This window comes from Festucalex cinctus, chromosome 1 (genome assembly GCF_051991245.1).
Source record: "Festucalex cinctus isolate MCC-2025b chromosome 1, RoL_Fcin_1.0, whole genome shotgun sequence".
NCBI lineage: Eukaryota > Metazoa > Chordata > Actinopteri > Syngnathiformes > Syngnathidae > Festucalex > Festucalex cinctus.
This window is the reverse complement of record NC_135411.1, coordinates 44,806,595-44,821,782: the sequence shown is the minus strand read 5'-3', so window position 1 is coordinate 44,821,782 and position 15,188 is coordinate 44,806,595. Positions and strand designations below refer to the sequence as shown.

The 15,188-nt window shown below is 40.7% G+C and overlaps 1 protein-coding gene across 11 annotated transcripts in view; it reads left to right on the top strand.

The window, feature by feature from the left end:
• The window catches only part of ctnnd2b (catenin (cadherin-associated protein), delta 2b), a 153,573-nt gene that overhangs the window by 44,804 nt on the left and 93,581 nt on the right, over positions 1 to 15,188 (top strand). For 9 of the 11 annotated variants that reach the window (XM_077537232.1, XM_077537198.1, XM_077537241.1 and 6 more), the window contains exon 3: positions 5,838 to 5,950. In XM_077537232.1, coding sequence (XP_077393358.1) covers positions 5,838 to 5,950 — 113 coding nt within the window. Of the gene's footprint in view, positions 1 to 2,229; positions 2,435 to 2,694; positions 2,799 to 5,837; positions 5,951 to 15,188 lie in introns of those variants that run through there. The other 2 variants (XM_077537218.1, XM_077537226.1) reach the window with 2 other exon arrangements.

The following is a 15,188-nucleotide window of genomic DNA, read 5'->3' as shown; positions in this document are numbered from 1 at the left end:
GACGTCGGGAGTCGGACAGCGTTGGGCCGATGGCATGCGCCGTCTGATCAGTGTATAAATTACTGTCTTAAAGTCGGATCAAGTTGGAATACATCGGGGGTGGCATTTCCAGCAAATTTGCCATGTTGAATCGGCCACCGGGGCATTTGATCGCTGTGATTGACTGTTTGTTAGCTTTTTTGCTCATTTTGCGCACCCTGCTGTACCCTCCGCATTCGAACGTACAATGTCTGTCTGGACAGAATGTCGGGAAGATAACTTCGTCTCTGGTTCAAGAGAGACCGGCATTGTATGATATTACCGTTAAAAGGTTTTCCGACAAAAGTATGAAAGCCAAACTATGGCATCACATGGGGACGTGACTGGATGTAGCAGTTTTGTAGCAGGATTTACTTTTATATACGATACTGCAAAAAAAACGGAGGGTTTCATTCACGCCGGAGGACGTGAGAAAAAAAGTATGCATTGTTTCCGTTTTTATATCCTGCCCCCTTAAAGAGGTTTCCGGTTGCCTTTATGAATAATGACTACCGCCACCGATGGTATGGAGGGGAATTACTTCTCGCGCATGTGCTGAAGGTACGTAACAGTCGGGGTTGGTGCGGTGTTTTTTACGGCATTTTTCTACGCAACGTGCCGACGTCTGGGCCGACACAGCAGGGGGTAGGAATTGGTCACATTTGGTCGACATTGGATTGGTGTAGGGCGGCATGGTGATGACTGGTTAGCACGTACGCCTCCTAGCGCAGAGGACGTGAGATCGAGTCCAGGTTCCGATCTTCCTGGGTGGAGTTTGCATGTTCTCCCTGTGCTTGCGTTGGTCTTCTCTGGGCAGTCTGGTTTCCTCCCACATTCCAAAGACATGCTTGGCAGGTTAACTGAACACTCTAAATCAGGGATGGGCAAACTCGGTCCTCGAGGGCTGGAGTACTTCAGGTCTTGCAGGTTACCCTCTTCCAACACAAGCTGTTTCCAAACAATGGGATTGTTACGATCCCATTGATTGGAAACAGCTTGTGCAGCTTGTACAAAATGAAAAATCAACTTTTTGGAGCTTTTAACTATGTTAAAATTCTAATTCCTCAATAAAAACATGACTGAAGTGGTGTTTTCCTCCATTCGCCCCTCTATGAGAAATTCTAGGTCATTCTGCTCTCCATGCACCAATCCCTCCCAACCTAAGAAAACGAGCGAGTTCTCACTTTATGACGTCATAAAGTGCAGACCCACCCCCTCACAGCCTCTGAGGAGTAAATGCACAGCCACTTTCTCTGAGACCTCCATGGGATAGTAATAAAAGTAGCATTTATCAGTAAACTTCCTGTCTAAATGAACTCAAACCAATCACTTAACCTTCACATCTGTTAATTGGGCGCTCCCTAGGTGTGCATGTATGTGTGATTGTGAGTGGTGGTTCGTTTATGTGTGCCCTGCAATTATCTGGCAACCAGTTCAGGGTGTACCCCACCTACTGCCCAAAGCCAGCTGGGATAGGCTCCAACAACACCGCGACCATTGTGAGGAAAAGCGGCTCAGAAAATGGATGACTGGATGGATTGGTGTATCTAAGCCTTAGCACAATTTTGGTAGATTTGATCGAGAAGCAGGCAGTATTCCATCGCGATTGTTTTAAATCTGTTGAAGTCTGTACGTAGAACCTCACCAAAAGGCAAAGTAAAAACGTTCTTGTTTTCAATGTTGAAAATTAATCAAAGTATGACTGTGACTTGGACCTGTGGATCCACTTACAGAATGCATTTACTTTCAGAATAATTTGCATCCACTTTACTATTGTGTAGTAGCAATAGAATTAATTTGCCAGTGGACATGTGAGTGTGTAGTTATGAGTCCACCTTTCTTATATATATATATTTTTCCCCATCTTGCCTCACCTTCTTCAAGCCCCTCCTCACTTTTCAGTGGAGCAGGGGTGTATTGTTGTATGAGAGAGAGAGAGAGAGAGAGAGAGAGAGAGAGAGAGAGAGAGAGAGAGAGAGAGAGAGAGAGAGAGAGAGAGAGAGAGAGAGAGAGAGAGGGAGAGATATGACTGTTGAGTAGTGGGCTTTTTTCAGGGTGGACCAGTGGGAGGGCGCATTGTGATGCAACGTTGCATGAATAATGCCACTGGGCTTCTAAATGCTCCGTTGCCATGGGGACCTTTGTGCCTCACTGAACACTGCATGTGTGTGTGTGTGTGTGTGTGTGTCCATGGCCCCCATGGAGGGAGCGATAAAAAGACATGGAGAAAGCCAAGAGAAGGCTCAAGTGACACTTGTAGTCTGTCTCTCCCCCTCTGCCCATATCTTTCTGGCTGTGTCTCTCGACCCAAGACAGACGAATGTTTGGAGGTAGTAGAGGAAATGTTTTAGGCCAGAGGGGAGCAAAGAGAAAAGCGAGACTGAAGTCTGCTCTGTGAAGTATGGTCCATGTGAAGGTATGTGGACTCACTCACTCCTCTTCTGCCTCGTGGCTTTACTTTGTAACTTTTCTGAATTTTTTTTTTTCCCTTGAAATTTTCATGGTGTTTGTCAGCCTGCAGTAACAGGTGTCTTCATGTCAGGCCTTCGTTTGGAGGCAGCCGAGATTGGAGAGGCAGGGGGGGAAAGGAGGAAAGGAGGGAGCAGTGCCTTTTGTTTGGGCTTTTCAAAAAGCCTTGCAACAGAATTCTCACCGTCCATGCACGCAGTGCGTCATCTCAGCTTAACCTTTCGGTAGCCCGGTGCGCTCGACGGTAGACGTACCAAACAAGCAGGACGCCTTTCATCTTTTCCTTCATCAGCCGTGGTTATTTCCGTGAAGTAGGTGCTTTTTAAAAAAAAATGTTCTAAGCATCAGCTAATGAGGATGGTTATAATAGTGTCAGATCACAGAGGAGGAAGCAAGCTGTTTTCCTTCATGCAGTAGTTTGTAAGATGTAAATTAGGCGCATGCTGTGGATTGTTAGTTCGAACTGCATGTGATGGAATGTCTTCTAACTTTCTTGCACATTTGGCAGTCTGTGGCTATTTGATTTTTGCACCTGCTGAAATGCTCATTCATGGAATAATTACTGTGATAGTCGCCACTCTGCATGACATTTGAATTCTGAAATATTTTCATTTTCTTCGTACGACTGTGTATCTTATTTGACTATATCGGTTCAGTAGATGCTTTTCAGGAGGGTTTTGTTTTGCCATGTTGTGCCAACACGTTCATGTGTCATCATGCTAAAGCTATTAAGAGGGAAGAGGCTACTTGTCTCCCTTGCTGGATTTGCAAGTGATGCGTGTGTGTGGTTCAGCATGGTAACATCAGTCTGCCGTGCTCTCACATTTTCCTCTGTACAACTGCACGTAGATGACATGGTGTTTGACACACCACCACATCTTATAGTCCTCACGGGCAACTTCATACAATATTACCATTGTTATTAGACCTCTTTTCCTGTTGTACATGGAAACTGCATTTATATATGAATGCTAATAACACCTAAATTTATATAGACGTGTGTGTAGTTGCTACTAGAAATAAGAAGATGACCAGTTTGATTACAGAAGAAGTGGGCCGTCTGTTACTTTGTTGACTCCAGCAAGAATTTATTATAATCATATCGTATCAACATGGAAGAGAGGTTCGAGCTGCCTTGGATGCAAAAGCTCCAATAGATAAATGGGATACATCATCATCTCTCTCCACAATATTCTCTAATGAAGGAGCTAAACTGAAATATATGCCCATTGTGTATCATGTTGTTATTTTAGCCACCTGATATATGCATATAGATATTTCCATATTAGTACAGATCAAAATAATTATTGTACAGGGTGACCCACTAATTTCCGTACATGGGAACAATAAAAACATTTAACTCATTCACTCCCAGCCATTTTGACAGAAGCAATCCCGTTCGCTCCCGGCTGTTTTATTGGATTTTTACTGATTTTGCAAGGTCCACAGAATATTGGGTTCAATTGCTATAAAAGCATGGAACCTATCAAAAGAAAGATTAAAGTATTTTCTTTCATCAGGAAAAAAAGTATGTTTCTATCTGTTTCCGTTTTGCAGCAATTAGCGTTAGAAGAGAGCTAAGTTTCATCAGTTTTCACAAATCTATTTAAAATTCGAAGTAATTTAGCTTTTTTTCTACATGGCCCTGGTTGATCTCCTTTGCTCTGCTGCCACCTGCTGGCCGTTTGTGTAATAACTACCATTTCTGCAACCGTTCTTTGCAGTTGAGAGGCTGCATCAAAGCCTTCTGTATGCTCTACCATAAAAAAAAATAAAACAAAACAAAAAAAAACAAAACAAAAACAAAACAAAACGTATAAATACGTCTTTGGGACACTTACAACATTAAAAAAAAACGTATTTACACTTTATTGGGAGCAAATGAGTTAATAATGAAAAAAACATTTATCCTCATAAACTACAAGTTTTTTTGAAAATTCTTTTTTACTATGTACTCTTCACTGATGGAGATGTTATTTGGAAAAGTATACATTATTGGAATCATGAAGAAGATGCAAGGTGCCTGAAAATTGAATTGTATGTGTTGGGATATGGGGTGATGGAATTACTATATAATAACATTTTGTTGATGGAAATCTTAATGATGTATCTTAACATGTTGTAAGAAGATCACTACTAAACAAGGTTGTTAACTTCCCAATTCACATTCAGTAAGATGGAGCGCCATCTCATGAAAGTATTCTTTCTTGTCAGTGGTTAAATCGGCAGGTTACAGATGCTTCTATTGTTCTGTGTGGTCCTACAGAGTGACCGCCCGTATCTCACCACATTTATTTATTTTATTTTATTTATTCATTTATTTTTGTAATGTTCGGGGTATTTAAAGGATGCATGAGGAAAAGATTAAAAAATAAAATGGGAAAAACTCCAGCTGTGCTAATACGCCATCTTCAGCAGTGGAGGAAATGCATTGAAATGTCTTTTCAAAATAATGGTATGTCCATCCATAGGCATTAGTCATATTTCCCATGTATGTAAACTTAAAGGTCTCTTCATAGTTATATGTTAAAAAAGGAAACTAACTGACTAATGTGAATTTGTGGATAACAAGGTTATCAAACTTTTTAATCACATTCAAAATAAATGACAAATAAGTGGAAAAAAGTACAGCTTATTAAAGCAGCACTGGAACTTGGAAAAGCTGAATGCTTGGATGACATTAGATTTTATGAATGCACCCACTAAAGTGTGTCTTTATTAAGTAAATGTCTGTAAAGGGTACATCTTGCCTATATTTTGACATGCTTCATGGTAAAGATTGATTATGTAAAAATATGGAATCCCAGCACTATACTGTCATCAACCAATTTGCAAATACAAATCATCATCTTAAGCACACTGCAGGCATTACATGCTCTTTCGGGGAATTTGACAACCAGTCAGTGTTTTGCATAATTTGGGCATATTGGTTATGTTAAATTAGCCATAATGATTTCTGCATCTGACATTTAAATTACAATCAGCTGCTGGTTGCCTTTGTGTTTCAGCCTGGTACACTTCATCCTCAATCAGTAGAATTAAAAAAAGAAAAACAAGTAAACTTTCATTTAAAAAACAAACAAACTTCATCATTACTTGAAAACATTTCCTTGAAAGTGAAAGTTTGCCCAGATTTTCCACACCTACCTAGTAATCTGTAAAACACACATATTGGTTCTTCAAGAGTTTTGCAAACTCTTATAATATTATCATCCAAGTGGTAAATATGGAGAGTTTTCCCACCAGAATCCATTTCACAACAATTATAAATGTGTGATGTAAAATAAAATTCAGTGCGAGTGTAAATAGAACAACTCTAACACAGATCCCATCTCTTGCTTTCACTCCAGGAGTTGCAGTTTGAACGTCTCACCAGGGAGCTGGAAGCCGAACGACAGATTGTTGCCAGTCAGCTGGAGAGATGCAAGCTTGGCTCTGAGGCTGGAAGCATGACGAGTATCAGGTGTGTGCGTGCTTGTATGTGTGTCAAATCCATCAGATCCTCTTCTAGGAACACGCTTGGGTATCATCTGTGCTGTTGCAGGTGACTGGATTTCCAGCAGGTTCCACTAAAGCAGCTCTGTTTGATGCATGTCCAGAATTTATCTAAAAAAAAAAAAAAAAATCACACTTTTGCTGGCAACTGCACAATTCCACAATGCACACATCATACACTCTGATATGAATATAGTGCCATACAGTAATATAATAAGTGTGGATTTCCCTGGCTCTCAAAACAAAAATATCAGTTGATATTATCCATCCATCCATTTTCTTGACCGCTTATTCCTCACAAGGGTCGCGGGGGGTGCTGGCGCCTATCTCAGCTGGCTCTGGGCAGTAGGCGGGGGACACCCTGGACTGGTTGCCAACCAATCGCAGGGCACACAGAGACGAACAACCATCCACACTCACACGCACACCTAAGGACAATTCGGAGCGCCCAATGAACCTGCCATGCATGTCTTTGGAATGTGGGAGGAGACCGGAGTACCCGGAGAAGACCCACGCGGGCACGGGGAGAACATGCAAACTCCACCCAGGAAGGCCGGAGCCTGGACTCGAACCGGAGTCCTCAGAACTGGGAAGCGGATGTGCTAACCACTCGACTACCGTGCCGCCCCAGTTGATATTATGCTCAACCATATTATATAGACCACAATCCAGTGTTTTGAAACCTGCACCACATTATCAATTCTAATGAATTCACTGGATTTTGAATTGGAGAGAACACCGTGTCAGGTGGCAGCCTGTTCTCATGCAATTTGCATTACTGATGGATGAATTTTGCAAAAATAATATATCCTACTGTTAGGGCTAGGCCAATAGTGTGAAACTCTGAATTAATGTCAGAACAACTTAGGGACGGGGAGCAAAAACGGTACTTTTTGTGGTATGGAACGATTCGGTATGGACTACTGAGCACCGATACACGTCAAATCAAACTGTGCCATCTTTCGGTTCTGAAGCACGGCTTTCTAAGTTGTGACTGTGTGGGAGTAGAAGAGTCGACGATTTTTCATGCCGCACTTGAACGATATATGACACATTTTCAAACTTTTTCCATATATAAGGTGCACCGCACCATAAGGCGCACCGCATTATAAGGCGCACCTTCAATGAATGACATATTTTAAAACTTTTTTCATATATAAGGCGCTACAGTAGAGGCTGGGGTTACGTTATGGATCCATTAGATGGTGCTGCGCTAATGGGAATGTCAACAAAACAGTCAGATAGGTCAGTCAAACTTTATTAATAGATTACAAACCAGCTTTCTGACAACTCCATTCACTCCCAAAATGAATAAACAACCATTTTATTATTTTCTCTGAGGTAAAGTATTAGTATTAGCTCGCGATCCAAGATGGCGGGATCTTCTGCACATGCGCGTCACCGATCGTGCAGGGTCGCCGATACTGTCTTGACAGCGAGACCTGTTGCGGCTCAATATTGATCCATATATAAGGCGCACTGGATTATAAGGCGCATGGTCAGCTTTTGAAAAAATTGAAGGCTTTTAGGTGCGCCTTATAGTGCGGAAAATACGGTAAATTTGTGTTGTTATCTTCAGCAACAGACATACATTGAGCAGGTCGGCGAGCCATCAGGCACGTCACATTTCCATGTTTAAGTTTGAATTAGCTCCGCTCTACCATCTGTCACAAAATATTGGTTCCGGCTCTTCCGGGTCACGCAAATATGTGTTTTTTTTTTTTTTTTTTTTTTAATTACTGTACAAAGTATTTTGATGTAAATATCGACTTTAACCCATTAAGGCCTAAAACACCTGTCAAAACATGACTCTTATTATTAGAGGCGTCCATTTAACAGTGAAGTCCGACTTAAGTCGTAATTCGGGTTACATCGCCAGCGTAGGAACGGAACAGAGCCGTAACTCGAGGACTCCCTGTACTTAGTCTTCGTCTCAATACGATGTAACATTGTCAAAAATCCTTTGGCTAAAGTCTCTTTACATCACACACATAGATAAGAACAATCAGTTATTCTTACTTTGATGAGCTAAGTGAGTAGGAATGTCATCCGTCATGGACTAATTACTCTTTCATCAGCATTGTAATTCTCATAGTTTGAAAAGTGAACCAATAAAGAGTGTGAAGCTCTTGCTAAGACTGATCAATAAATGAGCTTGGCTGCGCCAGACATTTAGATCCTCCATGTATTCACAGAGACTTCTGTGTGAAATAAAAATGTACAGGCAGTGAAATACCTGAAGCAGCATTGTTTACAACCAGCAGCATATGTGCTAATTGTTGGTTGCCATCTTGCTCATTTGCGACAAAGTTGTTTTTCCCTCTGCAGAATTCACACTTTCTGCCTCTCTTCTCATGGTTGAAATATGCAGGAGCTATGAACTAGTTCATCTTGCGTAGTGAATTATTTTCCTATATTTGTTTGAATGTGAGTGTACGTTTGTTTGTCTCTATGTGTCCTGTGATTGGCCGGCAACCAGTTCAAGGTGTACCCTGCCTCTCGCCCCAAGTCAGCTGGGATAGGCTCCAGTTGGCTCGCAATAATGATAAGGATAATGGATGGATGAATGTTCCAGGAAATGGCTGCCATGAAAGTATGGACAATATTTGAAACAACTATTATGTTCGTGTCAAAATAAGTTAACTTTTTTAAATAGTGCAATTGAATTATTGTGAACACTTTATAAGCTCTGTATTTGTTTGAGGGTGTTAGAAGCTTTTATAAGATGTTCTTGCTAATGTAAATTGAAGTATCAATAAGGATGGAGCATGATCATGTTTGGATTGCTTTGAGCAACTGTACCGTACTAAGATGTCCATATTTTGACCGATTCCACCTTACCACGGGGAACAAATAGTCTCTGCGATCTTGAGTGGTTTCCAGACGTCCGATTACATGTCCATTCTTTGTTCTCAGTGGAAACTCCATCTTAAATGACATTGACATTCTGTTGCATTTTCAGCGCATATCCTGTCAATCCAGGTATAAACAATAATAACAACAATGTGAGTTGTAATTAAAGAGGCCATAGAGGTCATCAGGTAACCGTCCAGGGAATCATATAATCACTGTTAGATTAGGCGTCTTAATGATTAGATAGGTGAGTTGTGTTTCTGTGACCTGTCCTTGCTTATCTATCTGCACTCTGGTGCAAATATCTAGTTGAAACAGTCCGGGCTGACCCGGCCCCCGTGTAGGTGGGCAGCCAAGACAGCATAAATGTAGAAACCATTTTGGACAGATTTGAAAACGTTTCACAACTGTGTACTCGATCTTTCTGGCATTGAGTAAATAGTTCAACTAAGAATATGTAGTCTTCTGGTTGTTACAGTTAGTATAATATCGCAAGCGTTAAAGATAAAAGAACCGGGCATTCGGAATCTTTCAAGTGTGATTTTTAACCACCAGAAAACGGCGCAAGTCAAGACTGCTTTTTCACTGACGCCCTGAGTTAAGCTTAACAGCGTAATCTAAGCTATTAGAATGATCTAGTTTAAAAAATTATGTAAAAATAAAACTACCCCATGTTCTATTTCTGAGGAAATTACTCCCGAGAGTTGCCCATTCTGTATGTGAGGCAAGCACCCACGTGTGATTTCATATTGCAATGTGAAAACTTGATTGAAGCCAAGCTCCCCAGTCAACAAAAGAGCTGTGTCCATTCGGCCGAGTCAAACAGAAAAAAAGTGACTATGAATGAGTGTCAAGTGCTGCTGAGCGAGTGTGGGAGGTTCTGCAGTTCCGCTGTGTGCTGCACGATAAAGACTTTCAGAGGTGCTAATGAGTCCTTCAGCTCTGCCTTTGTTTCCAGCCTTAATCATTCAACACAGGTCACACATTGTCTAACGCAGCATCTGCTGCTGTTTTGTCACTTCAAAAGGCACAAACCATCAGTGTGTGTATGCATGTGAGTGTGTTCATCAGTTCATCACATAACAGAAAGAACATATGCTGCTAATTGCAGTTAACATTCCAATGTGTATGCCGAAAATATTGCAATGATTTGGACCTTGCCGTGAGTGATACATTGCAGCCACCATTTTCTAATTTGTTAAATGACTCGGAGCAGAATTATGTAGTGGTGGTGAACACATCTGCCTCACAATTGAGAGGGTTGAAATGTTGGCTCAGGCCCTCTTGGGTGGAGTTTTCATGCACTCCAGCTTACGCCCACATTCCATGGTAGGTTAAGGTTTGTCTGTATGGGCGATGTAGCCCACCTCTCGCCCAAAGTCAGCTGGGATAGACCCCAGCTCACCCATGACCTCACATGCAGACCAAAAGGATGGAGGGAGTGTTGACAACATTCTGCAAAACAATAGTGAGGACTTTGAAACGGAGCTGACCTTTTCACACCCAAATAGAAAGCTTAGAACACAGGTCTCAAACTCCAGTTCTCGAGAGCCGCAGTCGTGCATGTTTTAGAGGTTTCTCTCCTCAAACATAGCTGAATCATATAATCAGGATCATTAGCAGGTTCCTGCAGAGCTTGCTGATGAACAAGGTGTGTTTGAAGAGAGGAGCCTCTAAAACATGCACGACTGCGGCCCACGAGGAATGCAGTTTGAGACCTGCGGCTTAGAAGCACCAAAAAGTAAGCACAACATTCAACAACTAAAGCTATTTATTTCTGCTCAGGAATATTAAATAATTCAATATCTTAATCAATACATGATATGTTTTACTATTTTGTTGTCTGTAAAATAAATGAGATAACACTGTACTCTATTTTATCATTTAAAATACTGTATTATTTTATACATTGTATTATTCCTTTCAGAAACAAAGCAAAATGATTTTCATAATTGCCAATGCTGCAAATTTAGGGCAGCCTTACATTAGCGGATGGTCTATAATTAATTTGTTAAGCAAATTCAATTAAAGTTAACCATTATGTTTTCAGAACAATTACAATACCTTGCAACAGCCCGTACCCCATGCTTATCCATCCATCCATCCATCCATCCATCCATCCATCCATCCATCCATCCATCCATCCATCCATCCATCCATCCATCCATCCATCCATCCATCCATCCACTTAACCGCTTACTCCTCACAAGGGTCGCGGGGGTGCTGGAGCCTATCCCAGCCAGCTTCGGGCAGTAGGCGGGGTACACCCTGAACTGGTTGCCAGCCAATTGCAGATGCTTGCTTGCTTGCTTATTTATTTATTTACATACCTAGTGTAAGAGGCAAACACTGAAGGAATAAAACACAGTAGCATTTAGAATGTGGTTGCAATGCTGCAATTTGAGAATTGTAGAAAGTTACAAGGCTGACCTCAAAATGATAATATATTAACAAATAGGTATTATTTCAAGGTATTGAAACTAGTATTGGCCACCTTCTTGTGGACATTTTACAATCAGAAGCTAGAATAAAAAGAATAGAAAATGGCCATTAATGTCATGCAATTTTAAGGAAAGCCGCTATATTGGGACATGTAGGACTATCTTAAAAATTATGTCATTGTTTTCATAAGAAGTAAAAGTATTAAGTGCATTTGGTATCGGTATCGAATCGGGCTAGAAATAAGAGGCATCGAACATCCCTCTAAGCATCACACATGGCTGACAACTGCACTTGTTTTTAAATAGAATTAGTGTGACAGTCATCACTCTTACTAACACATCAAATGTTACAATAACTATATTTCATATTTTATTTATCTATCAGTGGGCACTGTAGCTCTGTGAGGTCTGCAAACATACGTTAGTTGAAGTTCAAAGGTGAGAGGTCAGAAATTCCCCAGTATTCCAGTCTTCTGGAATGCCACAACTGTTCGAAATCATGTTGCATTATGGGATTACATCAGTTTTTAGTACAGTTGCTGCAAGCAGCCCTGGGGCAGTTAGTAAAAGAGATTATTATTTACCAAAGGACAATACCCCGCTGGGGGGAACAAGTTCTAAGTACAAGTAGAATATTGCACACAAACATACAGAGACACCTCCTGTGGCAGTCTGCTTTTTTGGCCATGTATATGTGCAACATTTGTCTGGTAAATGGTGGCACAGTCAGACCTCATGCTCGTCTGACTGCTGAGCGGTGTGTTTGTGTACGTGCTGTAAATGTAGCGCTCGTCTGGTGAATAAATGCGAGCCATCTAGCGAGGTCATTACCCAGACACTTTTCAGGGAGCTCGACTGTCAGTTTTTTACAGGGTTTTTCCTGGCTCAAATTGAGCCAGAGGTGGTACTATCCTGACTATGATGGGCGACTTCCTATACCAGTTATTGGTGCCAATACCACTCTTATTGTAAGGTATCAGTACTCACGACAGTGACCGATACCATTATCAGCCACCATCCGGCAGCCATTTTTCAATCAGGAACTAGAAATTATAAATTATAGGAATTACCATAAATTTTCATGCAGTGTTAAAGAAAAATAATATATTGGTGTATAAAGGTCTTTCTTTAAAATCATCTGTCATTTTTTGGGTGGGGAATATTATTTACTAGTGGTATCAGTGACTACTCAAGAGTTGAGTATCGGTCAGGGAAAAAAGTGGTATCAAATATCCTTAATCCTGACCATGTGCCATGACGTCCATGTATTCTGTAAATTAACGGACTCGCTTTCATCTTTTACAGGCAACATATAATACTCCCATGTTTCAATAATAATAATAATAATAATAATAATAATAATAATAATAATAATAATAATAATCATCATCTGCGATTGGCTGGCAACCAGTCCAGGGTGTCCCCCGCCTACTGCCCAGAGCCAGCTGAGATAGGCGCCAGCACCCCTCGCGACCCTTGTGAGGAATAAGCGGTCAAGAAAATGGATGGATGGATGGATGGATAATAATAATGATAATAATAATAATAATAATAATAATAATAATAATAATAATAATAATAATAATAATAATAATAACAATAATAATAATAATAATAATAATAATCTGCGATTGGCTGACAGCCAGTCCGGGGTGTACCCCGCCTACTGCCCAAAGCCAGCTGACCCGCGATTTTATTTGATTGTTTTTCGTTTTTACTACAATCATTAAAAATTTATCCACTAGTACATATTGTAAATAAATATAGTTCAGCGTAGTTGTAAAATACTATTATGTTTATTGTATATACTGTGTTTTTATCTTTGGCGATGATGGCTGGAGTAAAGCCACCTCTGCCTCGCAACCAAGAAATGGGCGTGTGCAACGGTTCCTCCGTGAGCGGTTTCTTATTAGGTACAATAAAGTTGTTGTTGTTGTTGTTTTTTAAGCAGTTTCTTCTGGGGTTGTTGCTTCAGGTCTTTCCTGTGCACTGCTGTTGATATAGCGCCTCCATAATGGTTCAATCAACATAGCTGGAGCGATGCAGCTGTGTGGAGGCGGCGAGCAAATTAGGTGGAGGTGGCTGCTTCCAATTTGTCTACATAGGAAAAACCCTGGTTTACACTAGAGGTGGGACAAAAAACGATTCGACCGGTTCATCGTCAAGGGGAGCTAAACGACCGTTTCGGTAGCAGACTCGTCAACCGATACAAAATCCGCCGGGAATCCTGAGATACATTTCTTGTAAAGCTGTGGACCGGATATTGCGTGGCTGTGAATCGGTTGCGAGTGAGGCTTTATGGTTTTCATAACAATAGCAAGAGTTCTGCACCGTGCTCTACTTGTTTTGTTTACGTTTCAGTAGCATCACTATTCAAGCTACTTCCGTGTTGACAGAGAGCTAGCAAAGTAGTGCTCAGAGACGCTTCATTCCCTGGATGTTGTAAACATAATGCAAAGACGTTATGCACCTTTTTTGGGGGGGCGCCGCCCACTGTCAACGCCGGGCTCGTGACACGGCACGGGATAGTGTGCGTGCGCATGCGCGTGCGTCACAACGAGTGACCACATGTAACTGAAGACAGTAGCAGAAGCCGGTGCCGTACATCTCGGTATTTCCCATGGCTATCGAGTTCTCGGTGCACTTGTATGTCCCGGGCCGGCGTTGGTACTGCGCGCGAGCCAAAAAGAATAACTCCCGTGACGATCCAATGCATGGATTCAAACGACACAGGTATGTTCCACAGCCAACACACCAGCAAAGCTAAAAGCACACTGCAAGTATCTCATTTCTCAGTTTGTGGCTCCCTGTCAATGTACACAACGAGCATGAGCAGCAGGGAACTGAGACGTGCCCGCAATTACGTCATCAAACTCAAAATGAACGACAGCCCAAAAAACAAAATATAAACAGTAGTGAATCCGTGGTCACCATCGTGTCTCAGATTTAAAAAAAAAAAAAAAAAAAAAAAGAAAAAAAAAAAAAAAAGACGTCATACATAAACCAAAAATGGATGTGATGGCAAAAGAAAAACAAAAATAGTTAAAAACAAATATTGTTGAAAAAAGGGAAGGGCAGTAGTTTTGGAAATATTTTTAGATATATTAAGTGGTTAAAATGTGTTTGATAGATTTATTTTTCCATAAGGTGGTGGCTTCATATTTCTTTTGGCTGGACGGTCGGTTTCATGTCTTAAATTTATGTTTCTGAAAAACTTTACACTGTGCACATATTCTGTTTAATTGTGTTGGTGTCTTTTTAAAGGTTATATTTCAAATTCATTTTGTTTTCCTGTTCCTTATTTTGAATTTAAAAAAAATATATATATAACTGTCAAAAACGACTAATAAATATTTAACCTGATACATTTTTCAGTCATATCGCCCAGCCCTTTGTTGCGGTCTATTTAAATAATTGATTCAATATATAAAAATATAGAAGACATTTTTGTTGTTGTTTTTTAACACATTTGTAGATACTGTAAAAATTTGTGGTGTTTTTAAGATTAATGTATACAAGCAACAAATGTCACTATAAGTTTTGAATATTGAAATGAATCGTATTGAATCGAAAATTGCATCATTCCCAAACTTAATCGAACCATTCTGTTCTGAAAGATAATCGTTTTTCAATCGAATCGCAACCTGTGTAACGAGATACATATCGAATCGGCCTCATGTCAGAGATTCCCACCCCTAGTTTACATGTGGCAAAATAGGTTTACCTCTGCTTGTACTCGATACATAAGTGCAAAGAACAGTGTTGCACATGCCGCTCACAGGATTAGGCAGAGCTGGATTGGTGCGTGAGAATAATCTGGAGCAATAAACTTGACTGCTGATATTGACTCTTAAATGCAGATTTCTTTTTTGGAACTTGCTGGCTCTTCGTCTTTGTTTCATTGTTTGTCCT